Source organism: Semicossyphus pulcher, unplaced genomic scaffold, assembly GCF_022749685.1.
Source record: "Semicossyphus pulcher isolate SPU_LCO1_2020_fin unplaced genomic scaffold, fSemPul1.0.p SCAF_22, whole genome shotgun sequence".
Classification (NCBI taxonomy): domain Eukaryota; kingdom Metazoa; phylum Chordata; class Actinopteri; order Labriformes; family Labridae; genus Semicossyphus; species Semicossyphus pulcher.
This window is the reverse complement of record NW_027211696.1, coordinates 4,238,080-4,256,551: the sequence shown is the minus strand read 5'-3', so window position 1 is coordinate 4,256,551 and position 18,472 is coordinate 4,238,080. Positions and strand designations below refer to the sequence as shown.

At 39.8% G+C, this 18,472-nt stretch overlaps 1 protein-coding gene across 2 annotated transcripts in view; it reads left to right on the top strand.

The window, feature by feature from the left end:
* Nucleotides 1-7,050: 7,050 nt before the first annotated feature.
* sfswap (splicing factor SWAP) overlaps nt 7,051-18,472 on the top strand; it is a 78,796-nt gene continuing 67,374 nt past the window's right edge. The window contains exons 1-4 of one of the 2 annotated variants that reach the window (XM_069673640.1): nt 7,051-7,404; nt 8,968-9,131; nt 14,880-15,011; nt 17,804-17,880. In XM_069673640.1, the coding sequence (XP_069529741.1) occupies nt 7,205-7,404; nt 8,968-9,131; nt 14,880-15,011; nt 17,804-17,880 (573 nt within the window). In that variant the 5' untranslated portion in view covers nt 7,051-7,204. Of the gene's footprint in view, nt 8,540-8,967; nt 9,132-14,879; nt 15,012-17,803; nt 17,881-18,472 lie in introns of both variants that reach the window. The other variant, XM_069673641.1, reaches the window with a different exon arrangement.

Genomic DNA, 18,472 nt, shown 5'->3' with positions numbered 1-18,472 from the left:
GACATGAATAAATATTGAGTGTCGTCATTGAAGATGAAGAAATTGTTCATTCATATGCATACGACGGACAACAAGCTTATAATTATGAGCCTGCTGGGTGTGAACGAGACCAGGAACAGGCCAGGATTACGAGAAATAACAACCACAGGAGAGACATTGAGCTGTAGTGCGATGAGAACCAGTAGAGAACTGGGCAGGTGTCTTCGTGAGTGAGTGGCGTTAGCTAGGGCCTAACGCTGTGCTCACATCACAACACTATAAAGTTTATCGCATACCAAAGGCTATAACAAATCATGAGTAGTAGCAAGTGGGAGCGTTAACACTTACCCATTACAGTCACTTATGGGCGAGTGTCAGCTTGTATCAGTTGTATTTCGTATTGCTTTCTATAACGGTAAAGCCATACTACGTTTTACGGTGCCACAGCAGTGTGTGAGAGAGAGAGACAAGAGCGGGAGAGAGAGCGATGACAGTTTCCTCATACATACTTTGGACATACCAGGTGCTGGTGTATCCCGGCCCCAAGTCCCATCTCTTCACATGCTCAAAACGCATCCAGGCTCGAGAGCTAGCCCCGTTCCTCTTCCTGTCAGGAAAGCAGTGGGTTCGATGTCCCGTCAAGCTAGAATTTGTAACAAACGGCACCAACGAAAAAATTACATGATAAGAGCTGTTGAAATGCAATGTTAGACTACCAAAATAACATCTACACAATATGATACGACTGCTCAGATTCACTACCACCTACTTCTGCACGTTGAGCTAAGGCAGAGTCGGACACCGTCAGTCCCTCTTGTTGTCATAGAGATGTTGTATTTGTGTGTATAGTTTTTTTTAATCTGAAAAATTACACAATTAATTGGCACAATAAAAACCTTCCAGGCTTAATTCTTTGACATCTCAAAAAAGAATGCATCTCCAAAGTTCACTCTATAAAGCACTGATAAAAAAAGTGTGTTAAATTAAAATGTCACAAAAAGCAGCAGCCTGTTGCAGCACAGATCAATAAGTTGATTTCAACACAGGGATCGGCTTCTGACCTCTTCAGATAGCCAATCATAGCTTAGGTTTATGAGGTGGCCCCCAAAGGTGGCCAATCAGAGGGGGCCCAGGTCACGCCCCTGACAAGTACACATTCATTGTGGCTTTTTCATCCTACTTTTTTATTCCTGTGTACTTTGAATGTATGCCAATTAGTTTAGCATACAATTGAATGCATGTTTCTAATAACATAAAAATTCCCAATATTCCCTATTTTACTGTAGCTTTAAACTAGTGCTGATAATGATGTCCTCTATTTTATTCTACTAACTAAAACAAACATCTTCAAACACTGCAACAGACTAATAAAGCATTTGTATCATTGTTCTGCAAGTTTCTAAACTATGTCTATAACTTTTACATTTTAATGTTGTATTCAACTTTTTGGATGACTGTGTCAAAACATTAAAGTCTTTTGGCTAGCTCTGCTGCATTTACAGCAATGTTTATTAATGTGCCCTGTCCCTGCTAAATAAACCAATAAATACAGAAATTAAACTGTGAATGGTCATTGCCCCCCTTCAAAGCAGCCTGGCAGGCAAATAGTGTAATAAATCATAAAAAAAATAATTTGTAATCGCCAAACTCCCCACAAGGGTCTAACAATCGCAGTGGTGTGCTTGTTTTAATTTAAGGTGGATTAGAAAGTAGTAGAGGGGAGAACACATGAGGAGAGGGTGTGCTTAAATGTGCACCACTGCAATAAAATGCAATAAAAATGTTAAGAAATGTTTTTGTTACTAAAGCCCTGACCCTTGAGCTGGTCACATCTGGCCTTCCTCTGGCAGGTCCACATTGTAATTCAAAATCTAAAAAAACAGAGAAGCAGAGGGAGCGGGGCATAAATTATCCACATAAATGAAATAATCGCATGGGGACTCTGTTGCCTACCGTGCTCCAAACGGCCCACTCACTCTCATGCTATGCTCTCTAGCTGTTTGTGAATACAACTCCGCCAGCGATTTAATTGCCACCTTTAGAATGGGTTATTACAACGCCTGTGAAGGAGGCCCAGAATGACCTACCAGCCAGGCCTTATGAGTAACACATTAAAGATGCATGTATCACTGGCAGTAATGAGGGCATATTTGTGTAACTTATGGTTTCAAACATGTCACTTATAATGAGTACACTCAAGTATGACTTAAGCCATGCAGCTGTTCATGTGAGGCTGCTTCGACTGCTCTTACAGATGATAAATAACTGCTGCACTTTCATTGTTCATATTCTAAGAGCCTCATTTCTAACTTGAAAGATATGCATTTTTTATATGAGAAGCCTTCTGTGTTTAAGTGCATAAATGATGCTGCATTAATGTCCATAAGTAAATCTGGTTAGCCTTAGAGTCATATGTACCATCATATGTTCTACTCATACTGGTGAGAATAAAAAACTAAACTTCACAAAGGTTTAGTCTGTATTATATTTGTACAGGACATATATCTATTTCCAGTGCAGTACCCATAACCATTGTCTCAATACTCTCTGTGCCTTTTATCCTCTGTTCTTCTTTCACGAGTGTGTTAGTCTGAACCTATGGACAAAAGTGAACAAAATGCAGACAGTGGTTGTAAATAATAGAGGGGAGAGATAAAAGCTTTGTGGTAAGAGCCACAAAACCAATCTGCTCCGTCTCCTTTGTGTGACTGTGTTACTACAGATCAGCTGTGTTCTGATCAGCCTAATGAGCTGCTCAGATTTCATTTAATGCATAATTTGACATTAAATAGAACTATTGGGTGCATGCATACAGCCCTAATTATATTACATTAAGCCAAGTGTTTCTCATGCGCGCACATATACTTCTCACAAAATTACTTATAGGTTTGATGCCACATAAATGTTAAATTCATAATGATGCATTTAAAGAAACTTCGAAGTTTAGCTTTTTATTTCAGCTTTTGATGCCTTTAATGCTTCTAGCAAAATCACTCGTAATAATCTATAAAGCCGCTTTCCCACTGGTCAAAAAACCCGCTAACACCCAGCTTTTTTCCTCAGCGGGTCAAATGACAGTAGGCAGTAGATCGGCATTGATGGGAACACACGAATCTCTACCACCTTTCCGGCGCAATGCTATAACACGCCTCCTTGTCATCTCAGCTACAAATTCGGCCCATCTCCGTCCAAGCAGCGCTCGAACATCATTCCAAATATGACAGCGGCAAATTTTATACACAGACTTGGCGAGTAATAGACACAATAAAGACCTAACCTCCATAACATCTTCACTGGCCTCCATGCTGCTTACCAAAGATTATAATGTAAGTTCTTTGTGCATACTATTGTTTACTAACCCTGTTTCCGGTGTGTTTGTGACGTGAGATGGTGATGCAGCAGAAACAAGACCTAAATGAGCATACTCCACTGACAAAAGGAAAAGAGACAAACGGCTTTTATTAGCGGGTCTTCCCGGGTCTGAAAAACCTGCGTCAAGGCATTCATTTTGGTGGGAAAGGGGAATATGTTTTTATTAGACTAAACCCGTTTTTTCACTGCCAATTCAAGGTGGGATTATCCCGCCTATGTTACGCCTCATCTTCTCTGTAAAATGCACAGAGGAGGAATGGTGGGGCGAAATTGTTACACCTCTGAGCCGGCATCGGAGGCAGTAACAGAGGCAAAATGCATCAGTGTAATGCAGCTGAGTCAGCAGGGCGGAACAGCGCTGTATATGTATGTGATGCATGCGCTGTTCGTTTATACCTCGCGCATGTTTTACATAGCCTAAAGGAATTGCAAAGTAAAAAGGGCTTAAAACTGACTATAAATGGGTCATGTTGAGGAACTTTCTGCTCCAATGACAGTGTTGGAATGAAGGGGTTAACAGTATATCAGTTGAAATTATTTATATAATATGCACATATTTTGGCAGATTCCATCAATGATTTCTCCTGTGATGGATCTCTAAATGAGAAAAACACATTTAACTGCTCTCCCTCCAGAAATCCTTATTATTTATGACTTGGTTGTGAAAATGCGATGCGGGGTGAGGACCTAGATGAGGAAAGTGCATAATTCAGCAGATGCAAAGTGTGCTCCGTGTTGCTGATATGCCATTTGAAAATGTTACGACAACAAATTTGATTATTTATGGATGTGTGGCTGTTGCTTCTCTTTAACATGTGACATGCTTAGTATGTTGCTCCAGTACACAGTGTAGCTAGAAGCTAACGTGACTTGCTACTCTGTTCTGACAGCTGATCTGTGTTCAGTGTAAGTGCACCTCAAAGTCACTTAGACTACAGATCGGAGAAATCAATAGTCAATTGAAAGTTGTTGTAGAATTTTTTTTCTATTTCCAAAAGGGCAAGTATGGAAACCCTAAGGGCAAGAAGAACATTTGTCTAATTTGTTTTCTCCCACAGGTTAATGAATTAAGAGCCATGTTGAAAAAGTTTTTGTAAAAGTGTTAAAGTGAAAGCTTTTTTTTTTTTTTTTTTTACCTGTTTACAGAGATAAAAAAGGAAAAAATGGTCCTTGAAATCTTTGTCCACTCGCCTGCTAAAGCGGTTCCTGTCATCTGTTTTAACAGATTGTAAAAGTAACTCAAAAAAATTATCCTGGAAAAAAGTTTTAACGGGCAAAACTTATTTTTCTCACCTGTTTCACAGATGAAAAACTAATGAGAAACTTTAATTTTCTTCTATTCTTAAAGCTCCTGTGAGGAGTTTTACACTGGTTATGAAACAGACTGAAATTAATTCTAGGTCAAAAAAAGTGAGTGACACATGACTGTTAAAGAAAGCAGGATAAGATAAGAGGGAAGGCGTTTTAATGTGGGTGTAGAGCTTATTGAATATAACGTGAAAGCTCTGGCGTGGGTTAATGCTCTTATAACATGTCAATTGTTTTAACCCACCTTGTGAAGACTTAGTGGGAAGAGAAATAAACACTGATAAATACTGAAAACACTCCATTTGCTCCCAACACTCAATATATCGACTGTATAGACATTATTTATAGCTCGTAGGAAACAAGTTCAGAACAACACATTATCTGCCACAGAGCTTTTTTGATACTACCACACACAGTTGAAAATGTTCCAATAGTACTTATATTGATTGGCTCAAAGTTCAAAGGCCGAGGCAAGAGTTCATGTTTGATATACAAGAGCATGCTGATGGAAAAAAACACACAGAAGATGTATATTTAGCAGGACAAAATCAGCAAAGAGATAAGAGGTTCTGCTTTGTCCACAGGGGGCGCTAAAATCAACACAAACTGAAAGTTCCTCACAGGAGCTTTGAGAAAAAATCAATTAGATTGGATTTAAAGTAGATTCGAATTTTTTTCTTCTTGCTTCTAAGGGCTTGGGTATAGTAAAAGTGATAGTTATTCATGTAAGAAATTATTTAAACCTGTCCTTTCTGACACCTCTCCAAGGTTTGACTCTCATGGTGTGTTGCAGATTAAATACTTTAAAATTGCTAAAAAGGGAAAGAAAAAACATGTTTGCCCATATGGCAAGAGAAAACAGTAAGTCCGTCAAAATCATAATGAAACAGGTTCCCCAAGGTCTCCTCCATTGTGTTAATCACTCCCCAAATCTTTTTGGCTCCATTGAATCCATCAAAGAAAACAATGGGCAGTGACTGCTTCAGCTCCACCGTCTGTCCTTCCGGATTTGTGAGTTTGTTGTGACAGAGGCATGCTTGAGAAGGACATGAACAGAACTCAAAAGGCTTTAAATGTTGTTTTTTTCACCTCTGATTGTAGTCGATCTGTCTAAAAATATAACTAGTGATAAAACTCAACTCTAAATCAGGGACAAAATTAACATACAATCTTCATCTAGACTCAAACCTTCTCCACATTCACATCTGCTGCAAGACCAAGCTGAATAAAAAAGATATGACATCTACTTTTCAAAACGTAGTTTGTACTTGGTCCCATAGCTGCTTTTCAACACTCAAGTAGTAGTTCAGATTGATTAATCTTTTCCTTGATGCTCCATCACCTCTCTATGCACCCACCTTTTACCTCTACCTTGTAACACACAATGGAGGTGGCAATCAACCTAAATATAAGCTATTTCATGGATTGACCTCCAAAGCAGAGCCTAAAATATTTCAAGACTTAAAGTTGATTATCTCCAACATTTCTTTTGCATTTTTGAATTAAAAAAAAATGAAAGCAGATATAACAACCTCACTTAAGCATGTTGTAAGTTTTTGCATTCTGACATTACCAAAAGGATGTTTTCAACAATGGATCAAATTTTTAAACATGGCAATCCACAAACTCAGTTAATACAGCTCACAAGGTGCACATGCAAATAATGTACTGCCACTTGCCTAGAATTCCATGAACATGAAACAGTTGTGCTTTCTTCGAACAGTATGCTATAATTTGTAGTAGGCTAAATTAGCTAATACAATATTTACATTCAAAGAAAAATCTATTGGTTTTTTTTCATTACAGCACAACTGGTAACACTTAATTTCTATTTCTGTGATTTCAACCAAAGCAAATTAATCCAACATTAATAAAACTTTGTTCTTCAGCTTTATTGCCTTACCATAACATTTTTTTTTTTACTATATATCTGAAGTATGGAATATTTTCAGATATAAGTATAACCTTTTCTTTCACCAAAAATGCTCCTCGAGTTACTCATAAACAGGTTAACCCAGATGATTTATCCACAACGTGGTGTTGAAAATTATCCTTGTATGTACATCAATGACTGTATACAGTCTATGATGTACATGTAGCATTGTAACGTGGGTAACTTAATCAGTTCAATTCTGCTGGAGAAACCGTTAGGTCCAGTCACTACCAGCAGATTCCACAGAAGTAAAAAAAACAACTAAACTTGGTAAAGTACGAATCATATAAATATATATATTTTATTTTGTCATTGTTATTTAAATATAGGTTGGATGACGACTTATATATGTTAATAAGCGTAAATATATCACATTATGTAATTTTTTTTATGACGGACAGACTGTCGTAAGTGCGGACCGGGCACACAGCTGCATTTACCTTATTTCCAACATGGCGACCGACGGCACGTAGAGGATTGTTTTGGGGTACAACAATACGGAATATCGTAGCATTTGGACCATTTGCAAGATATATTTTTCAGAAAACAATCAATGTATTGTCATTACTACTCTCTCTAGCAAGTTAAGTTATTTTCGTGTATAATTTGGAGATGTATCGTCGCGGAGCGGCAAAGAAAGACCACAACAAGAAGGCTGTGAAGAAGGACGTGAGTGACAGCGATAAATACGCCGACCTGCTGGTGTTCGGATATGCCTGCAAACTGTTTCCAGACGACGAAAGGGCTCTTTACCACGAGCATGGAAATCATCTTATCCCATGGATGGGGGACAAGAGCATCATGATTGATAGGTCGGTTGAACAAACATACTAACCATCTATCATGTAGCCTGTTTCACAATTCAAGGGACCTCCTGGAGTCTGTCTGCAGAAGCTCGGAAATACCTGAAACTGACGATGATTGTTGTTTTTCCTGCTTGCTAACGTGTTTTTGGATGTCCTGAACTGACAACAAATGATATCTGAAGTTTCTATTCAAAACATGCGCAGATACAAACCCGTGCCAGTTTTAACATCAGCCATGATGCTGAACTTGCAATAATGACCCAGCTACCAATTTATCAGGCACACCAGCTCATACTTGTGCTGTCTAATACAACATTGATACAAATGGGGAGGACAAAATGTTAGTTCAAATGACAGAATTATTGTAACCCGCAGAGCTGTTGTATTTGACTCCATGAGTTTGTGCTGTGTGCCTCCTAAACTGGAAGAGGGGTAATTTTAGAGAAAAACAACAATACATATTTAAATTATAACCTACATGGGTAAGCTTTAAGGTAGGATTTGTATCTTGGCATGTTGGGAGAATTTTCTCTGGGAACTTTTTCTCCTGGCATACTTTACAATTCAATAAAAGAGAGTCAAATACAGTATGACATGGACGATGTTTCATGCTTTCTGACTTTCTCAAATTGAGGTTTGGCAGAAAAGCCAAGATGCCATGTGCACACACAAGCTGTGCTGATATCCAAAAGGCCAGAGCAAATTCTAACCAAGACTTAAGTTACTGCAGTTAAGGTGATTCAAACTATCACAATGTCAGTGAAAGAACAGTGCATTTTGACACATTTAAAGGTGCTTTCAGCCTTTCTACAAAATGTTGCTGCAGGTGATGGTGTAAAATTGCCACCTCCATGCAGAACAGTAACTACATAACTGTATCTCTCAAATATTTCATTTATTCTTTTGAATCACCTTGTTCTGCAGTGGTCCAGCTTGTGATTCATTTGTACAGCCTTTGTATGTGTGTCTTTATCACATAACCCAGTTCTTTCCCCAGCAAGGTAGGCTAAGGGGTCCTGCCAAACCCCGAATGCCAACCACAGCACCCCATTTCTTTGTCTTCATGAAGAAACTGCAACTGAGAGGTGGCGTAGAGGGACGAACCTTGGAAAATGTCGTCCATTTGGGTTCTAACGGATAGGTATTTATGTGCTCGGGTTTGTGTGAATGTAACTTTCTTTACAGATTTAGAAGTTATGATGAGAGTTACAGGGGGGATTGAACCCTGTAAGGTAAGAGGCGAGTTGCTTTGTTTTTTTTGTTTTGTCTTTTGCTCTAGGGTTGTTGTTTTGTAAGACTTGTCCAGGAAGGAAATACTAGCAGAAAGCTTTTAAAGTATCTTAAGAGCGCTATCGACAATTAAGCCCAAGGACTTAATTAGTTATCTGTAATCTGAGGAATTATAGTACTTTACAAGAATACTCCCTCTTGACAGACTAACAGAGGTAGAGCATTTTTGTTATTGTAAACTTTGGGTTTTAGGTCCCCTTCCATTGGTAAGTAGGTCCAGGTTGTGTAAAAAAATCTTTGTCGACTTCCGTCTTTGTAATTCTTCTTATCATCCAACAGATACGACGGGCGCGGTCACTTACATGACCTTTCAGAGTATGACAGCGGGTCATGGAATACATCCTACCAGCTGTCGGAGGAAGAGGACAGGATTGAGGCGTTGTGCGATGAGGAGAGGTACCTGGCTCTGCACACCGACCTGCTGGAAGAGGAAGCTAGGCAAGGTGGGCAGGCTGAAAGTTTTTACACTAAACAATCAGAATATTTTAAATTAGGAAAAACATGCATTGTAAACTTACATAATGCACACCTTAAAGGGCCAGTTCGCCGATTTTCAGCCTCAGTCCTATCACGCTATTATGGGGAGCTAATGCCATTATAGTAGGAAAAAAATGCCATTTCGCTTTGTGCCTTTGGAGGACGCTATCCGTTTCTCCAATGGGCCCTGGAAAACCTCCACCAGACCACTTAAAATGTGTCATCTGGTGGAGGCCAGGGAACTTGCTACACTACACTTCCTCAATCCTCGCAAGTCAAGTTGAGTCTTTTGGTTAAGGCAAGTCAAGTAACTTTTTTTTCCACCCAAGATCCAGTACTGTTATCTTTAGTACCCGGTCTTTATAAAGAAAAAAACAAGGTATTAGTAGCCCGTCTAATAACGATATTATTGGCAAATTTATATAACCTGTTCAAAAAGTATGACGATGAATTGTATCTGTATTATCTTGGCACAGATGCAACCATAATGATGGTCTGGTCTGAGACAGCGTTGAGTAGTAACGGGTACGACTGGTGAGGCTTCTCTTTGGGGAGCAAACATCAGGTAGCGGGGGGCTTTGATGTTCGTGTTGCCATAGTGAGGAGTTCGACTGACAGCCAGTCCTCTGATCATGACAATCACATACTGGGGAGCTTTTTGAGTCGTCTAATCATGATTCCCAGTTTGCACTGCATACATACTTGATAGTTGGACAGAAACTTGACAACATTGAGTTATATACGTATATATTAAGTTCAACAGTTCAAACTTATGAACAGATGCAAGTCATCCGAGTCATCAAGCCTCAAGTCAAGTCTGAAGTCATTAACTTGCAAGTCCAAGTTGAGTCTCAAGTCATTTATTTTTTGTCACATCAAGTCCCAAGTCATCAAAACAGTGACTCGAGGCGACATCCACGTCTCTGTTTATAACTAAGTCATGTCTCATTGGAAATCATCAGGTTTGAAATGTAGACTGAAGTCCGGAAGTGTTTTTAAGACGATCCACCGGTATGTTCTTGTCGCATTTCTGATTCTGTACCGCTCTGAGCCATTGCCTGCAGCGAAACGGTAGTATTTCACTCCATTGTCTCTCGCTGGGCCGTTCCTTTCAGAGGGAGGGGCGCAATGCACTCTGGGTGTTGTAGGAATGTAGAATGAGCGAAACCACGAGCTGCTTGTACAACTTTCTCCACAGCTATGGCGCCAATTTCAAATATTATTGCTTCTATCGATTACAGCGAACACCAGCTTTGACTGACAGTGGCTTTTTCAGGGTCCAATTGCTCCTTTTATGTCGATCTGCAGTTAGTGGCTAAATAATAATACAGTAAATATATGCTATAATATCTTAATAGAGTCATTGTCTGCCACACTTAATGAAGGCAAATGACTTATCAGGTAATAGTAAGCCTATTGGAGTTTTCTACAGGCCCATTCATCATCAGTCATTATCATCTTTCATTCTATTATGATGTGATAAGGTAATGAGCTATAGAAAAGTCCGGAAAAACTGTGAATTAAAGACAGATGTGAGACAAATTATTTATATATACAGTATATACCTGCGTCTGTGTACATCCAATTATCTTATACATTTGTAATACTGTATGCATCATTCAAATAAACAGGAGGATTGACTTCTGGTTAAAACACAATCGGGTTACCCATCGGCTTTCATCTGACGACAATATATATGCTTCTGGGAACGATGGCCAACTTCTTAGTATTTTTCCGGTGTAGCAAGTAGTTAGTGGTAGACGACTTCCTTTTCTGTTTGCTGCATTGTTTACAATCCTATTAGTAACATGAGAAGTGGCCATGTGTTTAGATCAAAAGTGAAATTGCACCTCCGGATATGTCTGCAAAATAAATATATCCTCCAGAGGAGCGCCTGTTTATCTGTTTCTTATGAGTCTCAGTTCCACTGCTTTTTTTAGCTTGTGTGCTATGGACCTTTTATTTGTGTCCTTAATAAAGTAATTATTGGAGTGATATGAACCTGAAAAATAAACCGATTTTCTTGTGATTTACTTTCATTAACGGGTCTTAAGTCTGCCAAAATAACAACATCATGATCCAGATTTGTCAGTGGGAGCCAGAGTTGCGCAGTAGAGATCGGCGGGTGGAGCCGCTGTAGCCACTTCCGCTAATCAAAACACTTAACTTACCAAAAAAGACAGCAAAGATCCCACACATCGGCTTATTTAACAGCAGAACAGCTTCTTGTGATGGTCTGAAGCAGACGTTCACAAATATGGAAACTTCAATGACTGTAGTGATTGTTTAAGTTAGGTCTCCTCTCACCGTTCCTCCTCTGCTCTGCTAATCCAGAACAGATCGGCTGCAGGAGCCGGATTTGTCAACAGAGCTGTCAATCATCCTTTTTACAGCGTCAAATAACTAATTAAAAATAAACTTGTAAGAAAAATTAACACTGATGTAAATCAGTATGATAAGAACCAAGTATAATGACAGAAACCATGTTTGAGAAAAATGTATTTGGCGTGTGTTTTGATTTTATAGTTTGACTCATGTCCCATCTGTTAACATGGAGAAGGCGGGCTTTATGACCTATACTGCAGCCAGTCAGCAGGGGGCGCTACAAGAAGTGCCTTGACGTTTGTTAAATTGCTGTGTTAAACTGCGACATATGACATTAAACATTGGCATATGTCGCCACTTTCCTGCTGGTATAACGTTATGACACAAAAATTGCTTGACATTCGTGTTCGATTTATTATCAAGGTCTCATTAGACTTCTACTTAAGTTTCAAGAGTCGTCCCTTCAGCTCCTTGTCAGTGTTGTTTTGCTAATGAAGATTTAAAGTGTTCACTCTTCTCAAGCAGTCAGTTTTTCAGGCCTGTCCTCTCTTCCCACTTCTCCCACACTATAACACTAATATGACAAGCCTGTCGTACAAACAGGGAAGTGACAACTCTTACAATTGCTCCATTGTTTCGTCAAGTTTTCTCGGTTTTCCAGGGCAAATGACAGAGTAGGCAGCTTTTCCGTCTAATTTAAAGGGACTGGCCACCATTCAAATTCACCATTCAAATAAACAGGAAGATTGACTTCTGGTTAAAACATAACCTACAAGAAAGAGCCGCAAGGTTTGTTAAATTGCTGCGTTTTATTCGTGGCATATGTCACTACTTTCCTACTGGCGTAATGTTATGACACGTACAAATTGCTTGACATTTGTGTTCCATTTATTTTTGATGTATCATTACACGCACTTCTTAAGTGTCTGAAATCATCATTTCAGCGCTCTGCCAGTGTTGTTTTGTGGTGAAGTGTCTCTTTCAGGCAGTCAGTGTTTCAGGCCTGTGTCCTCTTTTCACACTACTCCCACACTGTAACGCCAATATGACAGGCCCGTCTGCACAAGTGACAACAATTGCTCCTTACTTTAGTCAAGGTTTTTTTAGCAAGATTTTTGGTTTTCCAGGACATATTTTCCACAGAGTAGGCAGCGTTCTGTCTCATTAAAAAGTACGGGCTCTGACTCTGAGCTGCCATCTCTATGGAAATCACTCCTGACTCTGTGATACTCGCATCCCCGGTCTTTTTTACATGATAATAAAACAGGCTGTTTTGATGACAAAGCACCCTTCTGAAAGACAGACTTAATGGCTGTAATTGAATTAATACACCACAGTTTTAAGTGAAATATGGTGTCTTATGCCCAAACTGACATTACAGAATGAGTCAGTTAATGATTTGTGTCACACGCGCGCTCACACACTCACTGCAGAAGGTTCATCCCGCAGGCTGCTTTGCCCTTGAATTTGGAGGCCTGACCCCATTCACTCAGGCTATTACCCATCTGTCCACTGAAAGGACAGCAGGAAAGCATTAGAAATATTGATAGTTTTAGTGGGATTTTTGCCCTTGCTTCTTTATTAAAGATATAGTTTGCCATGAATTTCAATAGGAAAGGGTTTGGTGTCTGGGGCTGAGCAAGCGCGTATATTAGTGTGGCAAGTTTTATATTCATCAGTGTGCTTATACAAGGACATGTCATATTTAGGTAGAGAATCTCTTCGCTATGTGTCAGTGATATACATGGTATATATAACATAATTGTATACATTATAAATATTAAACAATGCTGAGCCTATAATTAAAAGAAATTTGTTTTTATTGTTAGAAATTAAAAGTATTTTTGTAAACCTAGCCAAAGTTTTCTACCTATACCCTGTTTACATAAGTCTGCAATATTGCCTCAACACAAACAATCACTAAATGATTTTGTCTTTATTAAGCACCCTTGGGTGAGAACCAAAACAAGACCTCTTCCACTGAAGGTTTTCACTTCGGTGACAAAAACATTAAAGTGGTAATCTCGAAGATTCGTTTTCTTTGGCACACCTATGGCGATAAACGATAATTGCAGGAGCACACTTGCCAGATATCCAGACAGTGTTGCATGTGTGACGTCCATGGTTGGCTGCGGCTGTAACTCTTGATTTTCCTCACTGATGGTCGTTTTCCTTTTTAGACTGTTTGCCTTCATCTGAGCGTCGAATTTGTTATTTTCTTTGGATTTTCACTTATTTTTGAAGTTGTATCTGTAGTCATCGATCTTTTCTTTGTTTGTTCAGCCATAGTAGATTACTGTTTGCTCGCAACACTCGCAGAGACCGGGAACGCAGCCGCTTAGCTCCGCCTACCCTCTCTGGCAGACCGACCACTGCTGGGTGATGGAAAAACGCGTAGGCTCAATCACCATTGTGTTACCTCATTCTGTGATAGATAGTGACTTAACAGTCAATTATTTAAATGAAAATCTCAGAGATTATTACTTTAAAGAGCTGTTTGTTTTGGGTTCAAAATGCAACCTTGATCTGACCAAAATGCAAAACATACTCTGTTCCTTTGAGCTCTGTAGCCAGGTGTGATTTGCATACTTGGATGCAAATGGGTGAAATCTAACCTACACCAGTTGAGGTCTGACCTAGTCTAGTAACATGAGCCCCTTACAGACATGCACTGCACCCCTGAAAATTTCCTGTCATTAGCTCCTTTCACACTGCAAGTTCAAGGCGGGATTATTACTGCTCTATTACGCCTCGTATTCTATTTAAAACGCACGGAGGCAGCATCGTGGGGCAAAGTCGTTCCATCTCTGAGCCGGCATCGGAGGTAGTAACGGAGGCGAGTCAGCGTCGGTGTAAACGGCAGAGCTGGCAGGACGGAACAGCGCTGTGTGTGTATGTGAAGCACGCTCTTTTTTGTGTTTATACACCTCGCGCACGTTTTGCTTAGGCAACACTGGAACGCTGTAAAAATACACACTGGGGCGGCGTTGCTTGGTCCAAAGTAAAATGACAAAGGCGGCATGACAGTGGAGCTTCGTAATGGCGCTGTGGCGGAACTGCAATGTAAAAAGGGCTACTAGCAGGTGGGCTGCATGTGTGAACGTAAACGGCCGACTTTATGAGGAATATTTCCTGCCAGCATCCTGGCAAAATGTCTGCAAAAAGTCCGGGTAAGCCAATGTGTTAACGCAGCAGGTAAAGGAACATTCACTGTGCATGGGTGGGCGGGGTTATGACAAATATATCATGCTAGCTAATTATCAAAATTGCTACTGGTATTATTCTCAAAAGGTGGATGTGCTATGTTACCCGGGGCTAAAAAGAAACCTGGTCGTTGATCACTCATTAATGGATTTGTTCTCTGTTGTGTGTTTTCTTGTTTTCCTCAGAGGAGGAGTACAAGCGTCTGAGTGAAGCTCTGGCGGATGAGGGAACCTATAATGCAGTGGCCTTCAAATACAGCGCAGACTACTACGACCCCTCTCAGCCCACCGAGGAGGAGGATGCCAACAGGGAACATGGTGAGAACCTGCATCACTCACAAACTTTCTTAATGAGTCACAGAGTTAATTAATCACTCCTAAACACATGGTGTTTGTAATCTGACAAAACCAGGAGCGCATAACAAAATCCACAGCTTTTACTGGTGGAGCTGACTGCAGAGGACAGGAACACGCAGAATGGTGCTTTGACATACCTCTTGTTTGCTTGACGTGCTCATGGTGAAACCTGTGCCTAAGTTTTGTCCAAGTTCTCAGCCGCAGCCGGCTGCTGTGACGAACAGAGCAGCTCTGTCTGATCCATTTTCTCCCATTTTAAACTTCTCTAGTCCATGAGACAATCTGCAGATTAACGTCCTCCAGCAGGTTGCTGTTGAATTTCCGCTTGCAGATCAAACGATGAACGTTTCAAACATTCAAAGTTGAATGTATTATTCAATATTACACAATGTTATCATCATACATATTTACAAAACATAAAAAGACTTTTCAAACTTAACCTGTGAGGCAAGTGTCTGACGTTACGACTGTTATTCACCCGTTAAAAACAGTGTTAACTTTGGTTATCATCCGTCTAGGTCTGACTTGGGACACACGCACGCACACACTCCTGCAACTTTAAATATTTGATGTAGAGATTGCTGGAAGCACTCTGTCCCTGACAGTTAAGCAGACTAGATGCTTGTCTCTCGGGAGATTGTAAAGAGTTCATGGTATGAATACATCTGCTGAAGCTGAAGATGCCAGTTTAATTTAACCCTTGGGAGTAAGTCAATAAGGGTCAAGTCACACTGGCTTGTTCTATTTTGAGTCCCTGCTGCAGAGGAGGTGGGCTTTATGACCTATACTGCAGCCAGTCAGCAGGGGGCGCTCGAAATGTTTTGGCTTCACGTTGAGGGAGCTGTCATGTCGTCCATCTTTATGTCTGTGGTTAAGACATCCAACTCTTGTTGTATAGGATGCTTTTATTTTGGTAGCCAGCATTAGCCTGCGTAGCCGTCATCATGTCTGGACTTGTTTGTCGGCTACAATGCGCCACTTTATTTACTCTGGCCAAAGTGAAATACAAGAGCAAGATTGTCTGTGAAATGCAAGAGTTTGCCATGACTCAGGTGTGATTACCTGTAGCTGGAGCTAAGAACCGCAGAAAGCAACACTACCCAAAACATGACGAATGAACACACTTCAACAAAACGGCGACACAACACAGTCACAACTGTTATAAATAACGTTTAAATTTGACTGTTTGATGCCAAATTATCGATATGTAATATTAGCTTTACAAGATATGACTAGCTTACAGTACTGTGCTTCCCTACTCGTTAAAATTAACATATAGCCTACTACAGTAGGGTAAATACAAGAACTGTACAAATTAGCCATCTTGCCTTATCCTATGATTTGGCACTTTGTGTTTCACTTCTACTCAACTAAATCTGAAATGCACAAATGTTTCTTTTTGTTCCACTTCATCTGTAATTTGGCAACTAGCTACTTTTCAGATTAAGATTTATTGATTAATATTATGTCAATATGTCTTTCTTGGGTGAAAGGGAAATTCACAGGCTGCCAAGCAGTTTGTTTAAGTAAGTAATTTGTGTAGGACTTTAATTTGTGATAGGGTATTTCTGCACTGTTATTACTACTTTTAGGCTGTTTGAGTATAAGTCCTGAGTACTTCTCCCACTGTCAGTCACTTATTTGTTTGTTTGTTCTCATAATCTAATCTGAAAACATTCCAAAAGGCTTCATTTATGCACTCCAATAACTCAATATTTCTTCTGGGGGAGACCCCCCTACCTGCATTTTAAACTGTATCAAGTCACCACTTTCACTTCTCTGGAGTATGTAGGGCTCAGGAATATCCCTACCAGGTGACAGCCAGCTAAATTGCGTACGCATACAATGCAATCCTTTTCAGCCCCCTTATGTTGTAAGGAAATATCCTGTTTTATTTCATAAATTACAAACACTGTTTAAAAGCACCAGGGCTTATGTGGAGAGCTTATCTATAACATGTTTTAAATGGTGACACTTTCATTTTGCTTTAATCCCTGTGTGCAGCACATTTATAGGCTGAATACATTAAAATGTACGACTTCACCTTTGCTGAAATACCTGAATATCTTTCAACCTATGTGGGACTAGGGTCTGTCCCATTCAGCTATGTAAGCTGAGAGTAGCTGCTAAGCCATTGTTTGGCTACGGATTTGATTTGACAAACGGTTGTTAAATAAATAAGAAAGATTAAATACATTTGATTAGTTAATTGTGTGATAATAATGTGCCTATTTATAAGCTCCTTTTAGATGTAGCACCATTATCCAAATATAAGCCATTCAACCATGATAATAATCCTGTTCTATAACTGAAGTGATGATTAAGAGCTTGTCTTCTTTTAACATTGAGACGTGACACGAGTGTCGACATGGACACTGTGAGTTTCAGGCTCTGCCAAAAAAAGATTTTAAATGATTGTATCTGTGACACAATCACTGTCTTAAATTGAGTGGCCTGTTTCTTTCATTTATGTGAATATACCCCACAGCACAACATTATAAAAGGTCAATCTAGTTGCAGTTGCAGGTGACGGATAGAGGATGAGAGTGCAGTATTTTAAGTGATAGATTTGTGTCGTGGATGAATTCTGAGAGGCCGGTGTTCACCCATTTTTACAATGTTACAAATAAATCCTGAGTCACTGCTCAACTGGGTGTACTGTGTATCCAGCAGGGAGCATTCACTTTTATTACAAATGACTAGCAGGAGTTCATCGCATTCTTTTTGTCTCTAATATCTCTGCACATGCACAGACGAGGCAGAGCCGGAGGAGAGTGAGGAACCGTTCGTCGCTCCCCCAGGGCTCTCTATTCCCCCTGATGTGGAACTGGTGAGTACTTGATATCCTGTTGGCTTACTGATGCTGATGGCCTATTGTTCTCTCAGACACAGAATCCACACACAAAATATAAAAAAGCATGTTTCAGAGTTTTTCTCTAGACTGTGATGAAGTCCAATAAAAAGCCTTGATAAATACTACCTTAAAGAAACCTTTTTCGTATAGATTGTAAGTGATGTCCGCATGGTGAGGAAACAGATTCTGATGTTAGTATGTTAGTTCAGTGTCTGTGTCTGTGTTGATGTTTAGCAGACAGCCAGCAGTAGCTGTTAATCAAGTAAGCCGGCCCCTGGCTCTGATTCTAGGCTTAATATAATTAAAATGGGTGTGTTAACCCCCCCGTACAGTTATCTTAATAAAATTAGCTATTCACAACAAAACCATTTTTTGTACCAGGCTGTAAACATGTTTATTTCTGCTGTAAAAATGGGCATTTTATTGTTATTTCTTGTTTTCTGGCGCCTCAAGTGGCCACTCGAGGAACTGACGTTTTTTTGCACTTCTGCATTGGCTTCATTTTTCAACACTGGAGGTTGCGGCTTGGGGCTATTGTTTACTTCTGCTTTCCAAAAAACGGAAACTG